This window comes from Carettochelys insculpta, chromosome 25, assembly GCF_033958435.1.
Source record: "Carettochelys insculpta isolate YL-2023 chromosome 25, ASM3395843v1, whole genome shotgun sequence".
NCBI lineage: Eukaryota > Metazoa > Chordata > Testudines > Carettochelyidae > Carettochelys > Carettochelys insculpta.
Window position 1 is genome coordinate 14727746 of NC_134161.1, and position 26195 is coordinate 14753940.

Sequence of the window (26195 nt, forward strand, 5' to 3'; positions counted from 1 at the left end):
TCACTTTGCACAGCTGTGAGTGACACTGCCATGTGCAAGGCACAGGCGAGCTAAGCCCCTTACTTTTCAGTGTAGGTATTTTCATCCTCACGTAGGACAATTTTTCTCCACCCCACAATCTTCTGCAGAGAGCTGTCCACCTCTCTGCAGCTCTCCACCCCAGAGGTGGCTGCATTTTGAGTGGTGCAAGACATTCTGAGCATACATTGTAAATTGCTTCCGTGGCCATGGGATTAGAGGCTGATGGAGATATAAGGAGTCTGATTCTCCAGGGCCTTATCTCTTATGTTGTCATGTGCACTGAACAGTATTGCTTACCATTCATTTTGAACAGAGGTATGGGAATAGGGAATTAGGCCCTATGCTCAGTGTCTTGAGCGTTGTAAACCCCAGGTTGTGAGTTCAATCCTTGAGGGGGACCTTTAGGGATCTGGGGCAAATAGATTTCAAAAAAGAAATCTGTCAAGGATGGGGCTAGGTCCTGCTGAGGGCAGGGAACTGGATTCAATGACCTCTCCAGGTCACTTCCAGTTCTGTGAGATATGTATGTATGTATTCGTGAAGGACTTCATTGTGACATTATGTTGCATAGTACTCCAGGAGCAATACTAGTCTCCATCTGTCCCTGCTCACTGGGAATACTGTTGGGATGCTGGGTAGTGGGCAGGCTTAGGCTCCTAAGGCCCCTCCCCCAGTGTTGTGGGAGGGGCTACTAGACCCAGGACCCAACTGATTGCTTGGGACAACTAATGGGAAAACAGGGGCAGGAGTGCAGGTCACAGGTTGAAAATGAGGGAACCAGAGGGGGACACTGAGCAGAGAGCCCAACGGCGCTCATTGCTCCTCAAAGCCATCCAGGGAGCCAGTGGACGCCGCCCAGAGGAACTCTGCCCAGAGGCATGATAAAAGGGAGGAGTGGAAATAGGTCCCGCAGCCACAGAGCACTCCCCAGTCTAGCATCTTCCTCCTGGTGTTAGAGATGGCCACTTTAGCAAGGGAGTAAGGCTGGCAGAATGGAGCTCAGGACATGCACAAAGTCTGTGGAGAGCTTCTCAAGTGGTTTGATGCCTGTGTCTTTCCCCTGCCGTACTGGAACACTTTTACCCTCCTTTGTTTTGGGATCCAGGGAAGCAGATATAGTTGTTGAACTTTGTGTGGATCTTTGAGCTTGAAGGAGAAATTGTAGGAAAGAGGGAAAGTTGATGGATTTCAGAACTTAACTGAACTCTGATTCAAAGAGCCAAAAAGATGCAGCACAGCATCTTTCATTCCATTGCTGAACAATGACCCCCGCCCACACCTAGCAGTGTCAGCTGTGAACCGGAGGAGCCATGAGGCAGAAATAGCATGTGCAGATCAAGATCACCTAGAATCTCAAAGTAGATCCTGAGGTGAGACCCTCCCAGAAATCTCCCACTCACGCTGTTCATCTGGGGGGGCAATTATTTTATTTTTTGTCTGGGGTTGGGGGGGCATGCTGAGGGGGAGGCAGAAAGATAATTTTTGGAGCTATGTGTAAGAGGGAAGTGGTTTGCTGCTATAGCTTTAATTTTAGAGAGAGATCAATCCCCCAGACTGAATGGGATTCTCTTAAGGGACCTGTGCAGAATACCAATTGAATCATGTTGTGTTCCTGTATTAGTTATTGCCCTATAGGATGCGACAGGTGAAACATACAGCTGAGGGAGAAACTGAGCAATATAATCCATGGGGTAGATGACATCTTTGATTGAATCAACATCTCTCTCACAAAGAGCTGGTCCAATTAAAGGTACCCCTCACTCCCCTTGTCTCTCAAAAACAAATTTTCTTGGTTAAAAAAAATCTTCGTGAGAGAGATGTTGATTCAAACAAAGATGTTACCTACCCCACCCACCTTGTCTACTATGTGTCTGGGGACTGGCACAGCTCTGACACCACCGCAAACAGAATTTTGTTTTCACAGTTTTGAAATAAGGTGTTTTGCCTGATTGTTTCGAAATGACGTTTGGAGTAGATATTTAGCCAAGTTTTTCCTTCTAGGTCCAGCAAAGCATTTACTTTAACCCAAAGTGGATTATCTTTCCGAGCTTTTGGTTCACACAATAAGCCAAAAAACCACCCCCAAAAACAGTAATAAATTCAGACCTATTCTTAGTCATCTGTCAAGAGGTCAGAGGCATATAACACAAAGCCAAGTATCTCCCAAAGAGTTCTGGCAGTGCTGTGCACTGGTGAAACTAACAGTTCAAACCAAGACGTTTCACACCATTATAATGCGTGATGGAAAACCAGAGAGCCAATCCCCATAACGAGATAGATCCTTTATTCCACCCACTCCACTCTACTCATGCCTCCAAATGGTGAGATCTTTACTTATTCCCATATCAAAGCACTCTTGGCTATAACCTAACATGTGACCTATTTGTATAAGAAACAAGTACCTGCTTATGGGAACCTTCCTGGCCATGTTTCAAATTACATTTGGAATTGGGACATAACAAAATCCCTAGATACTAGACCCAGTTCCACCCCCCAAAAAATGACTAGTGATTTGGGAGGCCACTGTAAGGGGCTTGATTTTGGGGAAACCCTGAGCAACTGTCCTCTTAAAGTCCAGCTCTTTAAAAGCATCTCAGTTTGGGTCCCTGGAAATTAGGGTACTTTGAAAATTGTGGCTTTTAGCTCATTGGCCTTTGCTCAGTCTAGCAGAGTACCTGTCTGTCGGAGCTCTGTTTAGGGTAAGGGACTTCACCTTCCTCCTTACTGCAGGACAGACATTGCAGTGATCAAATTTGTGGGTGTGTCAATCCAGAGGTGTGATTATAAAGATCCTGGATTCTGCAGGGGCCTTGCATTTTCTGTCGTCATTTACACCCAGACAAAGCAAGGGCTGTGTGGGTATGAAATGTGGCTGTTTTGGACCTAGTTGCAGGGTACAACCACTTTGCCCAAATACTAATGACAACACAAGCTCCAAAGCAGAGGTGAATTGAATCTCCAAAATGCAAACCTGGATAAAGTCATTTCCAAAGCTTGGGAGTGTTTGGAGCTGAGGTTTTAGTTCAGGCTACCTCTATAGTGGGCCTTTGCAACCTCGGGTTTTACTGCATGCTGTAGCTTTTTAAATTAATAGAGATACAGTGAGCCTGGAAAAGAGCTGATGTTTTGCAGGCTCTTCCCCCCTACCCCCAAGGGAAGAAGCCCAGAGCTCACACTGGGAAATGGCAGGGCTTCCCTAGTTAAAAGTAATAATAAATAGCAGGAAAGGCAAAACTGGGTGAGTAGGGCTGTGGGGGTGGGGGAGTGGGCGTCAGAACTCCTGAGTTCCATTCTTAGTGTTGGAGGGGAAGGGAGCTTGGCACTCAGGACTCCTAGGCCTTATTCCTCTCTCAGCCACTAACTTGCACAGTGGCTTGAGATCTCTGCCTCCATGCCTCTGGTTGCCTTTCTGTAAAATGGGCACAACCCAGCCGGTGCTGTGCATCAAGCTTCCATTGAGGTCTGCTGAGCGCTTTGAGCTCCTCCAAGCAGACGTTGGGTTAGCACATGTGATTTTTTTGCCATGATGCCCCTTTTGTAGGCAAGACATTGAAAGTATCGTTTGACTTTTGTTCTCAAGAGCTGGCTTTGCCAATGGGCTTGGGAGGTGCCACTGCACTTTATCACAAGAGAAGCAGCACGCTGATGATATCAGCCCTGGGAGGCACACAGTTGGGAGAGAAGGTGCATTTTGGCGGAAGCCCAGCTTGCATTTGATGTGTTCGTAACTCAGCTCGCAAGCAGACCTTCAAAGCTGCCTTATCTGCCCCCACATCTTGACCTAATTTAACAAGTTGCCATGGTTGCTCAGAGAGGTTGATGCAATTTTCTTATCTTTGGGGGAAGAATGTAACTGCGCAAGAGTTCATGAAAATTCAGTTTCTAACCTGTTTCCACACTCCTGGGGACACAGCTAGGTCAGCTGAGACTAGTCCTCTGAAAAACTATTCCCTGGAGCTACTGAGCGGGAACATTTTCAAAGTTGGGTGCCCAAAGGCCAGCTCCAGCCTTGAGATTTCCCAAGCAGTTTTGGGGGTTAGACACAGCTCTTCCATCACAGGAGGGTAAAAGGACTGAGAGCTGTTAGACTGTAGAATGGTCCCCCAAAGGGAAAGGGGGAACCTCCATCCCAGGAGGCTTTTCAAACTGGACAAAGCCCCAGAGAATCGGCTGCAGAGAACAGTCCTGCATGGGGCCAATGTAACAAGTTAGCTCTGAAGTCTCTCTGATTTCTGTGACCTATTTTTTCTGTTGTCTGAGACCATGCTGAGTGCTGGGGATCTTTCGCCTGACCCGTTTCAGCCGCTGACCTCTTAACCAGGGGGACCAGCTAGCAGTTCACACCTCCTCCTGTCCATTGTGGCTGCTTGCCTGCACCACTGGTCTCCAGCAAACAAAACTGTGCAGAGCAGAAACGCAGGGTTTGTTTGCTGCGCAAGCCCCAGCATGCGGGCTTCTCTGCAAAGCCCCTGACATTTGGCTGCAACACAGATAACGCGAGGGAAAGCTGCAGTCACCCAACTGATTCCAGAGCCCTGCTGAACTAGTCACTGTGCAGAGGTCTGACCAAAGATCTCCTGCCTCCAAGAGTTCTGAGCCTAAACAAACAAGGCAGAACCAATTGCCCCAGACCTGGTGTTTCAAAGGGACCTGGAACTCCAGCCACTGCTGTTATTTTTGGCAGCAACCACAGCTGGAGCTCCAGGCCCCTTTGGACAGCCGTGGTCACTCTGCTGCAGCTGCACATGGCTGTGATGGGGTCGGGGGGATGGGGTAGAATCATGGCCTGGGTGGCACTGAGGGCAGGATGCCCAAGGCCCCGCCCTTAGTCCCGGCCCTTCCAGTGTACAGAGCTGAGGCCCTAGCTGCTTGCGCCTCTGGGCAGAGTTGTTACCCCTGTTTCATGGATGGTGAAGCAAGCCCTAGAGAAATGAAGCAACTTCCCAAGCTTATGCAGCAGATCAGTGGCAGAAAGAGGAACTGACCTTAGATTTCCCAAGTCCTAGGCCACCACTAGAAGATGTTATAGGTGCTTTAGAGAGTCAGCTGGTTCCTAAAGTGTTTATAGCCCCAAATTAATAGCATGTGGGGTCTTAGTTTGCAGTATGCAAGAGCATTGTGCAAGTATGCAAATTAGGCGTTGGTATGCATGGTTTTAATTTCATTCTTTGTGATGGAAGGGCTGCTCCTTGACTGTGCTGCCACAGAGGAAGACAGGCAGCACTGGACTGCAGGGCAGTACTTTTGCTGCCCCAGTACATGCAGCACCATTTCCACTGGGCAAATCACTCCTGTAAGTGCCACCACCACTTTGCCCAGCCGAGATCCAGGCCTGCGCTCCCCTTTCGCCTACTGCCAAATGTCTCCAGAACAGGTGTCAGAAAACCCTTTTCCTGCCTTCCCCCAAATCCCAGCCCCTAAGCAAAGGCCGGGGCGTACTTTGGAGGAGCTGTTGTTTCAGAGGGAGGCTTGCTGGTTCTGTTGCAAAGTGAAAGAACACAGCTGCCAACTTACAAGAAAGAAACGACCGCCTCGAAGAAAGTGGGTCTTGTTAGGAGAGCTGCGTACTCCTCTGCCTCTGCATGCTGCCGCCCACGCTGCCGGCTGTAGCTCACACCCCGCAGGCCTGACAGGTGTGATCTGAAGAGAGGATGGTGGGGGTGAGGAGGGCGTTTGCTGTCTCCAGCCGACTCAGAAAGCCCATTAACTTCACAGTTCTCGGTTCCTCTCGAGTGGCGGGCGGAGATGCACAAGGGGGACCCGTGGAATGGGACAGGCTGGCTGTGTACATTCAGTGCAGTTGCGTGGGGAGAAACATCAAGCTCCCTGTGGCATTTTGGCTCCTCCCTGCTGCTGGAGACGCATGCAGGCAGCCATCCTGGAGTGAGTCAGTTATGAGAATTCATAAGTGCATTCAGTTGCCTCCGGCGGACAGACAGTAAGTGGCAACTCCTAGCAACAGGCCCTGTTTGGAGTCTGGTTCAATAAGCACTTCACCTGCTGTTGAGGGATGATTTCAAGCAAAACTGCACCTCCTAGTTTCCCCTACGGCTTGCTTCTGGCTTTCACAGGCTTCCACTGCCAGCGGCTCTTTGAGATGTGTTTCTCACCCGAAGGTGGAGTCCAGTGGGTGTGGCCCAGGCTTGGTTCAGTGGCCCATGTGCCACCTGCCAGACATATGCAAATGACAGTAAAATCAGCCCCATGCAACACTGCCCAGCCATGACCGTAGCTCAGCTTGTAAAACCAAAGCATGCAACGTGACCTGCCGAGCGACATGGCCTCTGCAGTTCAGACTTGACTCGTCCATGATCGCGTTTTACTAATCGCTCCTCGGAGCAGTTAATGCCCCTGCTATGACACAGCAGGGTATGGGTGCCTAGATGCAGATGGTACACTGGATTTCCAGGGACACCTTTATGCTGGAAACCTGAGCTCTGTCAGGACCAGTGTTCCCTGTAAGCTGAGTGCTTGGGCTGCACCCAGAAAAGAATCAGATGCAGCCCAGCTGATTTTCAAAGTACCCACAGCCGGCGGCATGTTTTTCTATTGGTGTTGCACCTCTGCATATGCCTCAGTGCACAGAACACAATTTATTCTGCATAGTGATGGAACAAGCTGGAGGGACCACTGGTCCAGGAGCCCAGTTCATGCTTCACCTGCCATGTGGGCTGCCACTTCCTTGCCTGCATGCTCCATCTGGCGAGGCTTTCTGCATTCTTTGGAAACTAGAGATGGTGTCTGATTGTACCTAGACTTGAAGGCAAGCTGGGGCTGAACTTTGCCTCTGAGCTCCATCTCCACTTGAAAGTGACCTTTCTCTAGGGTGCACCTAACAAGTAAAATCTGGTGAGGGAGAAAGACAGGGAAGAGCTGCCCAGGGCTGACAGAGAGGTTGAAATCCAGAGGTACAAACTTACCTACTGCCCAGGGCCAGCCAATAAGCCTCAGCCCCTCCTAAGCATGCTGGTCTCTGACAATCTGTCCAGGCCAGGGTCAGTGCATGACGGAAGTGAAGGCTGCTTTGGAGATGTTGCTGTGCCCACTTGTTGTGTTGGCTTGGAACTACAAACTGCACAGCAAAAAGAATAGGTGCGCCCTCTCGTTCTTTGTTTTGTTTCTTTCAACCAATGCCATTGGGGGAAGGAGTGTGAAAATCAGCCAGAGAGGCGGGGTGACAAGCTTCAAATAAGGCCTTCCTGTATAAAGTCACAGCATGCCTATGCGAGTGGGGTGGGATCGGGGGGTGGAGAAAGGGGCATGCGGTAGGGGTTCACTGATGTAGCCACACTGGTGCAAATGACCTCTGTAGATTCATTGCAGGCTCCAATTGAAGTGACTTATGTGCACTACTGTAAATGCCGTCTGGTACTCTGGCAAGCCCTCGTGAAAAAGTGGTGTGAGTTTCCCTACACAAGGCCCCTCTGCCCTTCTGGACTCAATCCCACCATTAAGAGGAGCCCAAATGTTCCCCCTTCTTAGAGTCCTAGTAAACTGAGCGTAGCCACAGATCGCTGTGTTCCTAGCAACGCCTCATCGTTATAATAGATGCTTTCATTGAAAAGTGATTTGCAACCACATCAGACACTGCAGAAATGTGTCCATCTCTGGGGTGGGCTAGAGCAGCTGTTTAATAGCTCACCAGCAACAATGGAGGGCAGGAAGTGAAGCATACCGCAGTCAGTTCACACTGCAGGGGGCAGTTAGGCAGGCAGAATTCCTGGCCCACGGCGGAGTTTGGTTTACATGCTGAGGTTAACTAACTCTTTTGCAGCAGGATCCAGGGAGATTTGGGCTTCATGTTTCTTGGGCTGGGGCTTAGCATCTCCTCACAAAGCCAGCACTCTGAATGGTACACCAGCACCTTCCGTGCTGGTCCCTCTCTTCCTGCGCTCACTGGAGTTTTTCCCAGTTGGAATGACTAGGCCCAGCAGCGCTTAGCTGGCAGGAGCTGAAGGGCTCATAGACCAAAGTGGTACAGAGGCAAGTGGGAGGCTATAGGGGGAGCCTCTGCTCAGGGGGTGAAATGCTCCCCTGTGCAGAGAGCCAGCTCAAATCCTTTGCGGGTACAGAAGTCCCCATCTATACCACCTCCTAGGAGCACCGTGGGAAGGCAGAGTCAGAGGACAACCTGGGAGGGAGACCTGGCTGGGACTTTTGCAGCGCACGCTCAAGTGCATGTGGGCGCCTACTTGAAAAGAGGCTTTTCTCAGGGTTTCCACTGTGGCAGCATTTCGTAATCAGGCTTATGAGACATATTTTCCCCCTGATGGTCCAGAATTCCTAACACATGATGCTCCCCGACGTGCCTCACTGCGAGGGAAACGAGACAGGGCATCCATTGTGAGTCACATTTAGCATGTGAGCCCCCTCTGACTGGCTCTATTCTTAGCACCCTCTGCCTCCCTCCCAAGGACAAAGGTCACCAAGCTGCTCAAGGGACAGCCTACAATTCCAAGGCCTTGCCTTGGGGATGGGAGCCTGTCCTCCTTCCGGGGCTCATATGGAAGGAGTGGTTCAGCAAACCCTCCTCCGGGCATGGCTGAAAGCTCCCAGATGCATTTGAAGCAACCCTGGCACAAAAGGCAGCTTGTGCCTGCATCCTCTGTCCTTGTGCCCATGTCCCGGGCTGATTTCTGTATCAGGATGTTCTGCATGAGGTCAGCAGCGCATGGGACCTGTCTGAGCCTTCAGGACAGGGCCACGCCTGAGCTGGACGCTTTGCGGGTCCCACTCTGGCCTTCACCACAGTCTTACCTTGGGCCAGTGTCTCATCTGCGGCGCAGCTGCACTGATTTACACCAGCTGAGAACCCGACCCCTAGCAGAAGCATAAGGATGCTGGGCATCTACTCTAGTTTCAGAGACTGCTTGTGTCACCAGGAAGGAAGATTTTTTTCCTGTCAAGATCACAGTTACCTGATTTCCTAATGATTCTTCTTAATAGTCCTCTGGCAACTGACCAGCTCCTCTGTTGGTTTAAATCAGCATTGACTTCAGTGGAGCACTGCTGATCTCAGCCCGATCTGGGCCCCAGTGCCCTGGTTGGTAATTGCCTCCCTGCTCAGCTGGATTCTGTGGAGGAGTGGTGGAGTCTGGAATAGAGCATCTGACACGCTCACTTTGGCAGCTGGTGGGAGAAGGTGCTCAGAGAGGGATGGAATAGGATCATAGAACTGGAAGGGACCTCGAGAGGTCATCAAGTCCAGCCCCTTGCTCTCAAAGGAGGGTCTATCACTAATCACCCCTTGAGAGCTGTTATCATGAAATATGTTGGAGGCTGCAATGACGCTAGAACTGACAACCCTGTTTTAAGAGGCTTTAACCACTGAGCTATATGATGAAGGGGCAATTGCAGAGAACAAACACATTCTGGGTAGCTACCTGCACCATCCATCATTCTGACAATGTCATGCAGTGTCAGTGTTGTGTATGTGTGGGACTTCAAAAATGCCTTGGGGATTTAGGCACCTAGCTCCTGGGCTCCTAACTCCCCTGAGCAGTAGACAGTCTCACCCATTATTAATGCCTGTTCCATGCCTAGATGAAGCCTCCTTGGTGCTCCCTGCCCTCTGCCTTAACTGTTGTCCTTCTCTAAGAACAAGATGCAAATACAGAGTGAGGTGGTGCCAGACAAGGGCCGTCTCCTTGGATTTGTGCTCAGTTGCACGGGCTCAGACATGCATTGTATGTCAGTTCCTGCTGCTGCGTGTACCTGTTGACTCTCTGACATTTCAACCAATCTGTCACCCCGGCAGCAACATGGCTGTAACACTTCTGTTGCTTTCCCCTTTGGCTGGGTGCATGTGTGAAGGAACTGAGGTCTGCTTGCTAGGCAAGCTGCGATCACACCCGTTTTCAGACAACTAAGCCTCCAATGGGCAGCCAGGAATAGACCATGTGGCGCCCAACTCTTAAGCATCTGTGCTAACCATTGGATGACATTTCCTCCTGCAAAGGTTAAAAAACATCCTGCAGGATGCTGCTCCATGTCATTCCATGCTGCTTGGAGTAATAACTTATGAGGCTTCCCCACACCTCCATGCCAGCTGGCAGCTGAATGTGAGCAGAACATGCTAATTGCACCGGGCACTTTGGCCTAAGGTTAGAGAAATGTCTCTTTTGAAGCTTGGGAAGCACTCATTCAAGTGGGTGTGATTTGGCTTTATGCCAAACCAGGTCAATCACTTGTCTCAATGAATCTTTAATAACAGCCCCTCCCCTCCTATTAGTGGGAACATGGATCAAAAGTTACGGGAAATCAAAAGGTTGGGGAGATAATGTCTTCATTCTACTCTGTATCCTATTGTCAGTCTGCCCAGATATTAGAGCAGCTAAGAGGCTGCTCTAACTAACTCCATGGAGGCTCTGGTGTAAAGTCATCTTCTCTGGCCTGCTCTTGCTTTTCCTTTTTCATCCTCAGCACCTTCAATTTACCAGTGATAGCAACTGGCACAGAAGCTGGCTTGGTTGGTTTTTGTGACACTGGGGAATCTCCATCTACAAGGGGAATTCTCTGTTGTCTGTACAGAGCCAGAATTTGTTCATTTTGCTCAGCAACAGCAGCACGAAGCAAATGGGTTGCACCGTGGCCCAGGCTGCGCTGCTTCATGCAGCTCCCGTTGGATGGGAATGGGAAACTGCAGCCAATGGGATCTATGAGTGGCTATACCTGTGGACACTGTGGTAAGTGAAGCATATGGGCTACGTCTACACGTGCACGCTACATCGAAATAGTCTATTTCGATGAATAACGTCTACATGTCCTCCAGGGCTGGCAACGTTGACGTTCAACTTCGACGTTGGGCAGCACCACATCGAAATATGCGCTGCGAGGGAACGTCTACACGCCAAAGTAGCACACTTCGAAATAAGGGTGCCAGGAACAGCTGCAGACAGGGTCACAAGGCGGACTCAACAGCAAGCTGCTCCCTTAAAGGGCCCCTCCCAGACACAGTTGCACTAAACAACACAAGATCCACAGAGCCGACAACTGGTTGCAGACCCTGTGCATGCAGCATGGATCCCCAGCTGCAGCAGCAGCAGCCAGAAGCCCTGGGCTAAGGGCTGCTGCCCACGGTGACCATAGAGCCCCGCAGGGGCTGGAGAGAGAGCGTCTCTCAACCCCTCAGCTGATGGCCGCCATGGCGGACCCCACTATTTCGATGTTGCGGGACGCGGATCGTCTACACGGTCCCTACTTCGACGTTCAACTTTGAAGTAGGGCGCTATTCCCATCCCCTCATGGGGTTAGCGACTTCGACGTCTCGCCGCCTAACGTCGATTTCAACTTCGAAATAGCGCCCAACACGTGTAGCCGTGACGGGCACTATTTCGAAGTTGGCGCCGCTACTTCGAAGTAGCGTGCACGTGTAGACGCGGCCATGGTGGCCCACCAGGAGCTAATCTTGGCAACCCACGTCCAGGCTGGTGGCTGCTTATTGGCCGCCCCTGGACTAGATGATTCCAGTCGTCCCTTCTAGTCTTGGAATCTCTGAATCTAAATGCAATGGGATTTCTGCCACAAACCTTGGGAAATTATCCCATGTCTTCCGACTCTCACCGGCAAGAGTTTTATCCTGAGATGCAGCAAGTTAAAAAACGTCATCCTGTTCTGGCATTAGCTACCCCATCGGCCAGCTAAGGACCCCTTCTTCAAGCTTACCCCCATGTCTGATCTCTTTCCCCCCGTCGTAGGCGTTGCCTAACCCAGCTCTACATGTTTAATTCTTTTCTTGCCACTCATTCCCTCTAAGCCCTTGATTATTTGTGCTGCCCTTTCCTGAACTCCACCTCGATGTGTCAGTGTCTTGCTAGAAATATGTTGCCCAAAGCTGAACACGCTGTTCCAGGCGTGGTCCCATGTGAAAGGTGCTAATCAGGCAGGTTTTGGCTCGAGGGCTTCCATTTTGGCTTTGGCTGGGACATGAGTCAAAAGAAGAGATCAGCACTGAGGAATCGCTCAGCAAGTGACTATGAGCCAATGAAAGCCTGACAAAAAAGTGTGTAAAGCCACAATTTCTCAGGGCAATGTGCTATGTACTTCTTTGCATCTTCCATGCTGACGCATGCAGGAATCCAATGCCCTGAAGCATAGCAAGATACAATGCAAGCAGACAGGGTGTATTGTGCCTTTAAATTAAATGTCCAGCCTCTGCCAAGTACAGCTGAAGCCCCCTAGAGCGCATCAGTTCTGGGGGGAAGCAGAAGTTGGGATCCATGGGGATCTGATTGCTGTAGATAAGCAGCTTGTTTTACATGTGGGAGGTTTCTGCTGATCAGATGAGTTATGCTTTCCTCCCAGAATTGTCGTCCTCGACTCAGGTGGAAAAAGTTTTGTCAGCAAAAGACTGTTCTGGACCACTTAGACAGGAGATGCAGGTGTGCGTTTCTGAGGCATTTCTTGACAAACTTGACAAAGAGCTGATGGCATCCACATGGTGCATTGACCCAAGGGAGCTACAAAACAAGTAGCTTTTTTGTGACTCACGTGTGTATAACAAGGGATGCTTCACACACCCCATCTGTGATACTCCATCATGAGAACAGTCACCCAGGGAACTTGCTTCTGGTCAGCTAGGAGTTGGTTGGACATTGCAAGCTCTTCTCTTCTGCTGAATCCAAGCTGCACAGTGGACAAAAGGGATTCAGCCCCAGCTGATTTCAGGATGCCATGAGGGTGAGGGAATTATCTTTTGAACATGCTAGGGTGCTGCTGGAAAACATGCAGCCACACCTGATCCAGCTGTCACTGTGCTAGTCACAAGGTACAAACACCGAGGACATTGGAGGATTTGCCAGAGGGGACTGGCAGGCTAAGATGACCAGAGAAAACCACTCTTGGCAATTGCTGATACTTCATTGTATTCTGTTGAGATAATCTGAAAGCACGCTGGCAGGTTTCTAGAATATTGGCCTTGCATTATTCTTAGTGCAGAAGACCCTAATGTCAAGCTGCACACTCCAATTGTGCAAAGAATCTAGTTGCTGAAATTTTTCAAAATGCTAACCTGAGACCCTCTTCTTCCTGGCCTCAGTTCTGTCATTCCAGTACTCAGCAGAAAGGCCTTCCTGATTCCCAGGTACCCACCCGTCAGCCAGCCCTCTTCCTTCCAGCCACAGCCAGACTGGCTGCACTGAGTTGCCTCACTGATCTCTGGTTCTCTGTGAGTTTATGTAGGTGGTTCCTGCAGCAACATGCCCCGGAGAGAGGCCAAATAATTTTCATACCTCTCTCCCCTTTATCGCATCTCAGTGCACAGCCATGGAACAGCAAGCGTAGGTCAGGAGGTGGTGTATGATAGTGTAGGTGTTCGAGCAGCAGCTGGGAGGTTTCTGGCATGTTGCAGAAGACAGCACTCCGGTGGCAGAAAAACAATTCCTCCCTGTTTCAATGTCAAGAATTAATCCCCTTTATGTAACGTCCACAGAGGGGAAACATTCCAGGGGTGGAACATGCCACTTGGCGTACAGGAGGAGGCAGCTTTACCTGTATAAGTTAACCCTCAAACTTCCAGTCCAGCTCAGATCTCTGCTCGGACTGCTACTGCAAGGCCCCCAGATGCCAGTTTTTGCATACAGCAGGGATCGCCAACTAGTTAGAGACTGAGAGCCAAAATAGCTGTGCATAGAGTGCAAAGAGCCACACATCTATCTATCCAGATAGATAGATAGATAGATAAAAATAAATTTATCATATGTGGCTCAGTGCCCTCCCCTCCCCTCCCCCAGAGCCAGGCACCCTCAGTCACCCTGCTCTAACCCAATCCCCATCTTCCCCCAGGCACTCCGAGCCCCTCACTCTAACCCAGTCCCCTCCCGCTCCCCCAGAGCCATGCACTTCTCCCTGCAGGCACTGAGGTACATGTGCAGATTGCTGGTGAACAGTCTGTGCACACGGCTCCAAACAAGAGCTGCATTTCCTGGAGCAAAGAGCTGCATGAGGTTCAAGACCTGTGGGCTGGCCACCCTGGTATACAGCAAATGCCACCTATTCATATTCATAATTGATTTTACGGTCACAGTCAAAGCAACCACCCCGATCCAGCTCTCACTGTGCTAGGCACAAGGTACAAACACTGAGGACATTAGAGGCTTTGCCAAAAGGGACTGGCAGGCTAGGATGACAGGGAAAAGGAGCAGGCCTCTAGTGTGTCTGTGAAGTTTAGAAAGGGAGCTGAAGGCATCTGAGTCAGTGGTAGAGCATGTAAGGGGACCAGAGTTACAGGTCCCATTGCTTTCTGTTCTAACAAACAGCCAGCGTGTTTTGTATCCATTGGCTTGGCTGTATCTTCCCTGGGGGAAGGTTGTGGTGGGAAGAAATCTGCCTCTGTTTCAGTCCTGGTTCACCCGGTGTTAACAGCTTGTGGCTTCTGTGCATTCCTAGGCAGTGGACCCATTCAGCTGTGGCAGTTTCTGCTGGAGCTGCTCACCGACAAGTCCTGCCAAACCTTCATCAGCTGGACGGGCGACGGCTGGGAATTCAAGCTCTCGGACCCAGATGAGGTATGGGTACTTTATAGCTCATCAGAAACCCAGAGACTGTTGCAAATGCATTGGAGAATGACCTAAGCCATCTCGCTTCATGACTAAGAGTATGTCTACACAGCAAAGTTATTCCAGAATAGTTTATTCCGGAGTTATTTTTCCAAAAATAAGCTATTCCAGAATAAAGTGTCTACACTACACGGAAGCCCTGGAATAAAAAAGCCTTGTTCCAAAATAGTGTGTCTACACACAATAGAGCTATAGGACACACTGTGGCTTAATTTGAAACAGGCGCTATCCGTCATACAATGAAGTTCACTTATTTCAGAATAAAGCATTTGATATTTTGAAATTATTTTGAAGTAGCGGTTGCATTGTGTAAACACTAGCAAAGTTATTTTGAAATAGCTTTGCTGTGTACCCTGAGATGCTACAAGTCATGTCAGTCTGGTCCTGGGCAATGGGGAGATAATGTAGCAAGATGTTGTCCCTCAATATTTTCTGGAAAAATTCAATAGTTTAGAGTGTTTCCATTAAAGACTGATTATTAGTGATTAATTATTAGCTGTATTGCAGTAGCACATGGAAGCTGGGTGAAATATTTCATACCAAAGTTGTTTTGTTCTGGGCAAAAAAATGCAGATTTGGCAACAGTAAAATGTATCACGTTTTTGTGCATTTTTTGCCAAATCATTTTTGTCGGGACAGGAAAGGAGAAAGATCATTCCAAGAAAAATGAAGCGCCTCTGGTTCTAAATTTCCTTTCATTGTATTTAGAAAACAATCAAAACATGTAAAGAGTTGAAATAGAAACAAAATCCTGCAACACTGTCAAACCACAGCTTTGTTTGACCCGAAACAATTTTCTTTTATTTGCCAAAAGTGTTGAAAAAAGAATTGTTTTCAGTTATTCCCAAAACTATTTTCCTTCAGTGTTGTTTTCAGAGCTCTAGAAGCCACCAGCCACCGACCAGGCCCCAAGCACGCCAGCTGCTGTCCGCACAAAAAGGCAGCCACGGCCTCAGAGTGCTTAAAATTGCATCATGCTATGAGAGACGGATTTTTACATTAGAACATAAGAATGGCCACAGTGGGTCAGACCAAAGGTCCATCTAGCCCAGTATCCTGTCTTTCAACAGTGGCCAATGCCAGGCACCCCAGAGCTGGGGTCTGCAACCAAAGTAGTGAGAAGAGCCATTTTTTCAAATTCAGTCACAAAATCAATCCATCAAGAGCCCCAGTGCACGTGAATACGAGATGGTCCTTAATAAATAACATCAAAGCAGACTTTTGTTAACACCTGTTTTAAGAGCAGTGCACACACAATGATCTGTACCCGTTAGAAAGTTTGAGTTACTTTCTCCCCTGGGCTGGACAGCAAAGGAGGACAAGAAAACACTGCACCTGGGGATAGGCCCTTTAACAGGAAGGAGCAGTGTGCACATCAACCTTCCACATCCCCACAATCCCATGCTCAGGCTCTACCTCTTTTGGCCAACAAACCCACCCCCATCTTCCGGCTTTACCCTCCTCAGGCCCCAAATCTGCCCCCTTATCCTCAAGCTTTACCCCCTGATCCCACAAACCTGCCCCCCCACCCCCAGGATAAACCCTTCTCATTCCCAAAGCTGACCCCCTTCCACTCCCAGATTAACCTGCCTCAGTGGACGAGCTCATCCAGCTGCATGCACTTCTGCTGCTCCTTCATGGCCACTGCCTGCCCTCTGCCTCCTCTTTCTCCTTCTCAGTGGGGCTGCACAGCTCCAGCAGGGGCAGAGTTGGACACCCCTCCCTGCAGTTTTCCTGCAGGCTTGGCATTTCCCCCGTGTGCAGCATGGGTGGCTCCCTGTCCTGCTGCTACTGAAACAATGGAACTAAATTTAGTTGGTTTAATGGCTGGATTCCTCCCACCACCCTGCCAGCTGTTAAACCAATTGAATTTAGTTCCATTATTCCAGCGGTGGCAGGGCAGGGAACAGCAACTGACTCCTTAACAGCTGCAGGTTGCCGACTGCTGTCCCAGAGGGAATCAACAGAACAGGTAATCACCAAAGAGATCGCTCTCCTGACATCCATTTCCAACCTCTGACAGAGGCCAGGGACACCATTCCTAACAACCCCGGCTCATAGCCATTGATGGACCTAACCTCTATGAATTTATCTAGATCTTTTTTGAACCCTGTTAAAGTCTTGGTCTTCACAACCTCCTCTGGTCAGGACTTCCACAGGCCGACCATGGAACTCCATTGACTTCAGTGGACAGATTGAAGTCATCTTTTATTCCCTGTCCCATTGCTTGTCTTCATCTGATTCTACTTCATGTCCCATGGGAGAGGCAATGGGTGCTGTTTCCACAGCCCAAGAGGGGTTTGATGTGCTGGCCTTCTGCAACCCTGGGCACTCAACTCCTCTCTGAGTCCATTCTTCATGGTGAGGTAGAGAAAAATCTTAGTGCCAGTCCCTTATTCCCTAGCTGAGCCAGGAGGAGGAGACTTATTTTAACATTTACACATAATCTCTGAGCCCTTCACCTTTGCTCTCCTATTCCAGGTTGCCAGGCGATGGGGCAAGAGGAAAAACAAACCCAAGATGAACTATGAGAAGCTGAGCCGTGGCCTCCGCTACTATTATGACAAAAACATCATCCATAAGACAGCTGGCAAGCGCTACGTGTACCGTTTCGTCTGTGACCTGCAGAGCCTGCTTGGCTATACACCTGAGGAACTTCATGCTATGTTGGACGTCAAACCTGATGCTGATGAGTGAATTGGACCAGCCAGACTGTGTGGAAGGTTATGTCATGTCGGTCTGGAGATTCAATAGGACCTTAACATTTTTTTTTTTTACTGTTACATATCTATCTATATTTTTTCAAGAGCAAGTCAAATTTGACATTTTTTGATGGGGAGAGGAGGGTAGGGAAGACACAAGATTATGTCCAAATCTCACAATGTTTGGACAGGAGAAGAAAGATGGAACTTTTATTGGAAAGTTCTGAAATAGGTTTTTGGGGGTGAATTTTTAGTTTTAAGGAAGTCAGAAAATATAGCTTGTTTTAACATACCCATCAAAATAAGTCCTCCCCATCTCATGCCTTCTGGAAACATTACTTATGAAGAGATCCCCTTGATTGCTTTGTTATCCGTGCAACAAACTGACAATTCAGGAAGTGACAAGACTCCTAAGGATTATGGGATTGATATTTTTTATTAATGGGAGGGATAAGGGTGGGCAGAACTTCCTGTTTTGGTGGAGGGGACAACATAGGAAAAAGCAAGAACAGATCTTGTTACTTTGTCTTTCTGTTGGTTATTTACTGTTACACAAAGGGCAGAATTTTTTTTAGGAGGGACCAAGATTTTTTTTATTATTATTTGTTAAAATTTTATTTTATTAAATTTTGTGCCAGTATTTTTTTAAATAGTCTTAAGCTCTAAGATGGTCTCAGTCTTGCAATATTGTGTGTGTATGTTTCTGTTTTGCCAGCAGAGAGCTTTATTACAGTGAAGAAAAAAAATAGTTTATGTAGACCCCACTGGAGAAGTGTAGAGCTCTGATTTATGATCTCTGAATCTTATGTGAAGGAAAATGAGTGTCAAATTGGTTATCAGAAATTCTTGGAGGATGCTCTGCATTTTCATTGAGCCCTATGCACTTTGCTCTATTGTTTGTTGCTAAATCTGGATGAAATGTCTCAAAGGAAACTTTTTTTAGTCAAAAGCCATCCTTTTAGGACAGCCATACATTTTTAAAAAACAATGTGTGTTGTGGTTTGTTTGTTTATTTGTTTGTTTGTTTTTTGCATTTCTGATGTATTGAAAATGTTGCTGGCATTTGCACGTATCATTTTCAAAATCAGAAAGTGTTTTTTCAAAGGAATGCCTTTAACACTTTGGAATAACTGCTAGTTTTTTTCTTCCCTAACATCCCGCCACGTGACATAAAGGACCAAAAAACCTCAGTTTTGACATTTTCCAACATTGGAATGTTGTCAGCCCTGAAGAGAAAGTGGAAAAGGGTGTTGTGAAAAAAATCACAGAAGTTTTGAACGACGAAAAGTAAAACAGGGATGAGTAGGAAACATCTGATGATTTTACCCTCCATTTTTGACCTTCATTGCCTGCAGTGCTATACGTTCAGCTAAGCTAGGTGCCTGTGCAAAGGAAATTCAGTCTCGAAAATGGGCTCCTGACCAGTGTTGCCTCTAATTTTTTCCATTCGTGGGCCAGATACATTTTGTTACGCACACTAAGGCATGTGTGGATGTGCACCACCAATAAAAACTCATGCTTCCAGCTGGGAGTGGCTCCAGTTTGGACACTTGGGTCGGGGCTGGAGGCTCTGTAGCTCTCCCCTCTTGACAGATGTCACATCCCAGACTGCAGCTAACCCTGAATATCTGACTTGGGCTCTGGGACTAACTACCTTGGATCAATTTTGGCTGTGTAGACACATACTTATGCCTCTTCCTTGCCCCGTGTACCTCCTTTGCCTTCAAAGGAGCCACTCCTGATGTACATCAAAGAAGAAGGATTTGATCTCATTGAAGGTAGTGGCCAAGTCCTCATCAGCTTTAATTCTGGATCAGTCCCAAAGGAAAAGGGCGATTCAGGTCCTTAAATGTTTAGACCCAGATCTGGGCGTTCACCTTTAAATTGCTTTTCTTTTTTTTCTTTCTTTTTTTCCCCAAAGACAGTATTAAAGCTCTGAGCTGAATATTAACGGTTCAAACTAATTTTGGAAACTCTGTGGTGAAGCAGTACCGGGCGTGGGAGTGTGGAGAGACTTTGTAGATCAATGCAGGGGAAATAGAGCAATGGGAGATCAGGTATCAGGTCGCCAGAACTGGGCTTTAAATTGAAAGTGGCTAGAAAACACTCTAGTATTTATCATGAGCATCCAGTTTGCTTCCTGTTTTCCCAGCCCTGCACAGCAAGAGCACTGTGGGATAGGAGGACAATATCCAGCAGGGACCAGTGGGAGGTTATCAGTTGAGTTCCATTGGAAAGCTGGAGGCTTGATGGAAAGATACTGAGCTCCCATTGGATTTTACAAGAACGGCATATGTTCAGCACTTGTGATTATCAGGGTATTTCTTTTTAAGTATGGTTTTTGTTTTGTTTTTTTCAATTGCAATTTCGTCAGTCCCAGTGTGTCAGAGAGCTTTGCCTGGCTCATCAAGCTGATAGGTGTAATGCTGAACCCATGGAGAAGTGTAGCAAGCTGATTAAAGGGTGCTTAACCCAAGACTGTTGAAGGCACAGTTTGGCTGTGGGACCAGGGAAGTACAGGTGTCAGAGCATATAGCTGGAGCTAAGACCAAGTCCCACCTGACATGCAGAAAAACTGGCTGAAATGAAAGAGAAGAAGGAAAGGGTGATGGAAGGAAGATGAAAGGAGCATGCGTTGAATGAAGAAAGGATTGTCTGCCTCCTGAAAGAGAGGGTACCTTTAGCCCTCAGCAAAGGGGGACTGGCAGTTGTGGCAGGTGAGAGATAACAGAAGTAAGAACCAAAGACTGAGGCAAAAGGGAATTTGGCATTCAGAGCAAGCTGGAGAAAGCAGAGGAACGTGCTAATGTGGTGCTGCTCTAGGCCAGGCCCTTCTCCTTGCTAGAAACGACACTCAAAGAGAGAATGCACAAAGCAAAATGCCGGCCCCGAAGGCGACTGGTTCACAGCTACGTAGAGTGGGCTGCGCTACAAGGGGAAGGCTGAGGGAGCTGCTTCTTGCATCTATAGTGTGGCTGTAGGCATCTCAGTACAGCCTTGTAGCAGTAAAGGTGGCAGTAGCTGAGTGCAGAGTTCATTTGGGCTTCAGAGAAGATATCTAAGGAGGCAGATTTTGGACTTTCTTTTCCAGGGAGGCAGAGAACCATCTGAACCAGAGGTGATTCCAGTAAATATACTTGTCCAAAATGAGGACAGTAACCTGTGACTCTTTCCGTAGACAGGTTCAGTTCTCAGTTGTACCACAGTTTTCCTGGGCTTTTAGGGTTCTATAGGCGGTTCCCTTAGGTTAACGGTGTCAGTTCTGAGCAATTCACAGACAGACTTAAATCTCTTGTGTTTTACAGGATAACTCATGTAAAGGGTGTTAGGGACCAAGGCAGATGTCCCAGCATCACAGGCCCCATTCTGCCTTCTAAACCTCCCAACAAGTGTTTATCCCTGGGGTTGGTCCAAATGCAGGGTCCACCGCTTCGGTTCAAGCAGAAAGTCAAACATCAAGAATACTTTTATTATGAATGGTTGGTACGTGGGTTCAGAGGTTGACCCGTGATATTTCTGCCAGATCTGATCAAGTCATTCATTCCATTAGGGTCGACTATGGGCAAATCTCTTCTGCATTAAACTGCTTCTGCCCCCGACAATCTCTTTCCATAATGTACAGAGATATGTCCTCAAAGTGCTTTCTAAGAACTACGAAAGGAATGGCTCCATCTTTGCCAGCATGCCTCTACCAATGCTTTGCCATATTTACTCACCACTGTTAGGCATCCAATCTGCACATCAATGCAACCAGCGGCAGAATTGCCTTGGTGATGCGTAGTGACTTGACTGACAATGTGCTGTTTTCCCCTCCTTTCTAGGCTAGACTCTGGCACAGAAAGCACAGTGTGCTGTTTATACACTGGAAATTTGCAGATTATTTTTTTAAACTGTGTGTTGACTCTTGAACAGGGATGTGTGACCCAGATGAGCTAAAGTTAAGGCCAAATATGTACCTGCACATAAACCTCCAACTGCATCTTGAATGAGGTGTGAATAAGTTTGGTTAACCCACATACACGCAATATCTCTATAGTGCGTATGAAAAAGAGCAAGCACTGGGCTTGCAATTCACCTCTGTGCAAAGATCTAGTACAAGTCCTAGTTTGATGGTTAAGGGGTGTCAAGCTCTTGTGTTGGATTGAGGTCAAATGCACCCTGGGCAAATATTTAAACTAAGGTGAATTCAGTGAATTTTCTCTTTTGTTCCAGAATCTCTCAAATCCATTAATTGGTTCCAGATATTTTTTCTGACTAATTCTTGAGCTTGTAGTTCCTTGTGAGAATTTAATATCGCTTGAGCGCCCATCACATGGTATGGCCCCATGTTTCCACTGGGATGAACCTAAATTCTGTGTGTTTAATTCTTATGTGCTTAGAAATGTAGGACTGGAAGGAACCTTGAGAGGTCAGCTATTCCCTTCTCTCTGTGCTGAGGCAGGGTTCTTTTGTATGGTTGAATACTCACAACTGGGAATTCTAAGTTTGCTTGCTGGGGATGGTCTGTGACTTTTGTTGAAAACTGGCTTCCTTCCAGTAAAATTCTGCACTTAAAAGATTGTGAAAAGTGACCTCAATCAAAACTAATTCATTTAAAAAATGGATTGTGTGTGTATGTGGAGATGATTATAATACAGCAGAGGTGATACACAGTCACCTACACATTTGAGTGTGAGTGTATTAGAGTCACACACACAAATATGTATGTGTATGGCTTTTTACACTCTATTGCACTCCCAAATTCTGCCCAGGAAAGCTGCGTCTACACGTGCACGCTACTTCGAAGTAGCGGCAGTAACTTCGAAATAGCGCCCGTCACGTCTACACGTGTTGGGCGCTATTTCGAAGTTGAAATCGACGTTAGGCGGCGAGACGTCGAAGTCGCTAACCCCATGAGGGGATGGGAATAGCGCCCTACTTCGACATTCAACATCGAAGTAGGGACGTGTAGACGATCCGCGTCCCGCAACATCGAAATAGCGGGGTCCTCCATGGCGGCCATCAGCTGTGGGGTTGAGAGATACTCTCTCTCCAGCCCTTGCGGGGCTCTGTGGTCACCGTGGGCAGCAGCCCTTAGCCCAGGGCTTCTGGCTGCTGCTGCTGCAGCTGGGGGTCCGTGCTGCATATACAGGGTCTGCAACTAGTTGTTGGCTCTGTGTATCTTGCACTGTTTAATGAAAGTGTGTCTGGGAGGGGCCCTTTAAGGGAGCGACTTGCTGTTGAGTCCGCCCCGTGACCCTGTCTGCAGCTGTGCCTGGCTCCCTTATTTCGATGTGTGCTACTTTGGCGTGTAGACGTTCCCTCGCTGTGCCTATTTCGATGTTGGGCTGAGCAACGTCGAAGTTGAACATCGACGTTGCCAGCCCTGGAGGATGTGTAGACGTTATTCATCGAAATAGCCTATTTCGATGTCGCAACATCGAAATAAGCTATTTCGAAGTTGGGTGCACGTGTAGACGTAACCGAAGAGTATTACCATGCCATGAGAGCCCACTCGTGAGGTATCTCTGAACAGAACTAGGGCCATGTTTTGAGAAAAGAAGACAGTCTAACAGTCTTCAAATAGTCTTAGAGGGGTAGTGGTGTTAGTCTGTAACTTCACAAAAGACAAGCAGTGCTGTAGCACCTTAAAGATTAACATAAATAAATGCTAATAAATTAATTTGTTAGTCATTTAAGATGCTACAGGAACTGCTTGTTTTTGGGAGTCTTCAAATATGGCTGTTAGAAAGAGGCCTGTATCATAAAGAGACCTCAGGAGGTCATTGAATCCAACCCCCTGCTGAAAGCAGGATCAATCCCCACTAAACTGCGGTCAATTGTTCTCCGTGACCACTGGACAAACAGCAGAAAAAATCAGCATGGAAGATTTCCTGATAGCTAACCTAAATCTTTCTAGTTGTGAGGGTAGTTAAGTTTCCAGGGGAGACTGGTTCCTCAGCATTGGACATTTTCAAGAACAAGTTAAAGAATCACCTGTAGGGGATGGTCTAGGTTTATTTAGTCTTGCCTCAGCCCAGGTTTCCAGCCTCGCTGATCAGTTGAGGTACCCACCAGACATACAATAAGCATGTGAAATTTAGGGCATATCCAAATCTGTGCGTTTTCTGAACATCACTGTTAGGGATGTAAACTCGATGGGGTTCTTAGAGCTTGTTGTTTCCTTTAATTCTAAACACTGCCAATGTGCTTTCTTTGGCATGCGTCTCTCTGGTGGGGTCTATAGAACATCAGGCGAGCTGTTGTCTACATTCCAAAGAGTTTTGAATACATGATAAATATATGTATACATATGTATTATAATGGAATATCTCCAGGAATTAACTGCCTCAGTAAAAGAACATGTCTTTTTTGTTTTGTTTTTTTTTACACATGGGATTTTTTTAAGCTGATAAACATAGAAGAGAAAAAAAGATTGTTATATTGTGCTGTTCAACTATTTTCCAACTTGTATTTTCATATAATTTATATTTTTAAAAGTGAAAAACATTTAAAAGCAAGATTTAAAAAGAAGAAAAAGCAGGTGCTTTTAAAAAAAAACTGAACTGAGGTAGCTTAGAGATGTAGCGATGTGTTTTTGTCTGTCTGTCTGTGTGTATGTGTGTGTGTGCGTGTGTGCGTGTGTGTTTTTTTTAAAGAATACAAAAATCTTCCCTCCTACCTTGGATTCTTAAAGGAGGGGATTGGTTTTGTTTTAATTGCTGATGCTGGCACATCATTTTGCTGGAGAGATTTTATATACTGTAGTCTTATTTCATATCGTATTTTAAACCATGTGAAATTAAAAAAAAACAGTCATAAAGATTTGGTGTCAGTGTAATTATTTCTCCCCCAGCCCCCATCCTGCTGAGCAGAGGTAGACTGAGTCATTAGTAGCAGAGCCAGCCACAAGAGTTCAAAAAAGCATGTTTCCAACTCTGGAAAAATGTGAGATTGTCATACAGATCATGAGATCCTATAAGCAATAATTATGGAGTTCTTTTTATTGGCTTCTTGTTCCTGAGCCATTAGTGACCACAATTTTGCATTTTCCCTTTTCACCTGCAAGGGTTTGAAACTTATTTTTCCTTCATTAAATAAAAGCAGAAATGTTCATGCAATCACAGGATTCTGGGAGCTGGAGTTTTAAGAAAAGCATCACATTTCATAAACCTTCAAATTGTGAAAGTTGGCAATGTTGACATCAAGCCAAGGCCTAACCAAAGTGATGGCCACAAGGGCTAGAATAGCCCTAAGGGATGTTGTGGCTCAGAGATGTCCCTCAAAAGCACAATAATTTCCCAGCTATCTCTTTGCTGCAGGCTGCTTCTGTGTCAAGCTGTTGCTAAGCTAGAGCTGCTCAAAACTCAGAATTACTATTCTGAGACATTCTGAAATTTCCTTTCATTCTAAATGAGAACAGAAAGTCAACATTTTCTGAGGACGTAAAAATTCCGCTTTGTTAATGCCTCATATCACTCCTCAACTGTGCTGTCAATGGGTCTTTGCCCATGAAAGCTTATGCTCCATAATGGCTACATTTACACGAGCCCCAAACTTCGAAATGGCCACGCAAATGGCCATTTCGAAGGTTACTAATGAAGCGCTGAAATGCATATTCAGCGCTTCATTAGCATGCGGGCGGCCACGGCACTTCGAAATTGATGCACCTCGCCGCCGCGTGTCTCATCCCCACAGGGCTCCTTTTCGAAAGGACCCTGCCTGCTTCAAAGTCCCCTTATTCCCATGAGTTGATGGGTATAAGGGGACTTCGAAGTAGGCAGGGTCCTTTCGAAAAGGAGCCCCGTCTGGACGAGATGCGCGGCAGCAAGCCGCGTCAATTTCGAAGCGCTGCAGCCGCCCTCATGCTAATGAAGCGCTGAATATGCATTTCAGCACTTCATTAGTAAACTTCGAAATGGCCATTTGCGTGGCCATTTCAAAGTTTGGGGCTCGTGTAGACACGGCCAATATCTGTTAGTCTGTGAGGTGCCACAGGACTTCTTCTTGTTCTTGAAGACGCAGACTTACACAGCTAGCTCTCTGATACTGATCAACTGTGTCTCCGACCCCTATCTCAGACCTGGCCCCTCACAGCCTCCACATCCACTCCCCACTTGCCTCTTCCTCTTAATATCTCCTATGCATGGAACAACAACCAGATTCCAGTTCCCGTTTTGCAGCGACAAATGATGTATTTTTAATCTGTTTCTTCAAATCCTTTTGTTACCACTGAATCAGCATTTTCCAATGAAAACTCTTCTCTTGGAAAATTGTTAACCAGCTCTACCAGCTCAACAGCAAAAATACAACATTGCTTATGTTGGCCAAACCATTGTGGGCCTGGAGATGAAGTGTTGTCCCAGCACGTCTGCTGCAGGGAATAACCACCACACTTTCTGCTTTCCCTCCCTTGATCTCAAATTGGTTTACAGACATGAAGCAAGTATCAGCTGAGTTAGTCTGTTTCTTCAAAAACAAGAAGTCCTGTGGCACCTTATAGACTAACGGATATTTTGGAGCATAAGCTTTCGTGGGCAAAGACCCACTTTGTCAGATGCATCTGCCCATGAAAACTTGTGCTTCAAAATATCTTTTTGTCTATAAGTTGCTACAAGACTTCTAGACATGAAGCAGGCACTTGTTCCTATACACCTGGCTCCAGGACTGGCTAAACCATGGGGTGGGGTGTTGTGGATTCTCTCTCCTTCTCATTGCTCTGTGGGAACACGTGTAGGTCACATTCCATCCCTCCTGTGCACGGGTGAGTGAAATTCACCCCAGCATGAAAGGGTTGGCACTAGACGTACACACCATTACACATCTAGGCTACGTCTACACAAGAGGCTTTTCCTGGCAAAACTGGGCTTTTGTCAGAAAAAACTGCAGAGCGTCTACACGTAAAACGAGCTTTGTTGACTGTTTGTCGACAAAACCT

At 47.3% G+C, this 26195-nt stretch overlaps 1 protein-coding gene across 3 annotated transcripts in view; it reads left to right on the forward strand.

The window, feature by feature from the left end:
• ETS1 (ETS proto-oncogene 1, transcription factor) overlaps positions 1 to 24074 on the forward strand; it is a 127140-nt gene extending 103066 nt beyond the window's left edge. For all 3 annotated transcript variants that reach the window (XM_074976754.1, XM_074976752.1, XM_074976753.1), the window contains 2 exons: positions 14407 to 14525; positions 17058 to 24074. In XM_074976754.1, the coding sequence (XP_074832855.1) occupies positions 14407 to 14525; positions 17058 to 17273 (335 nt within the window). In that variant the 3' untranslated portion in view covers positions 17274 to 24074. The remainder of the gene's footprint in view (positions 1 to 14406; positions 14526 to 17057) is intronic.
• The last annotated feature ends 2121 nt before the right edge of the window (positions 24075 to 26195 follow it).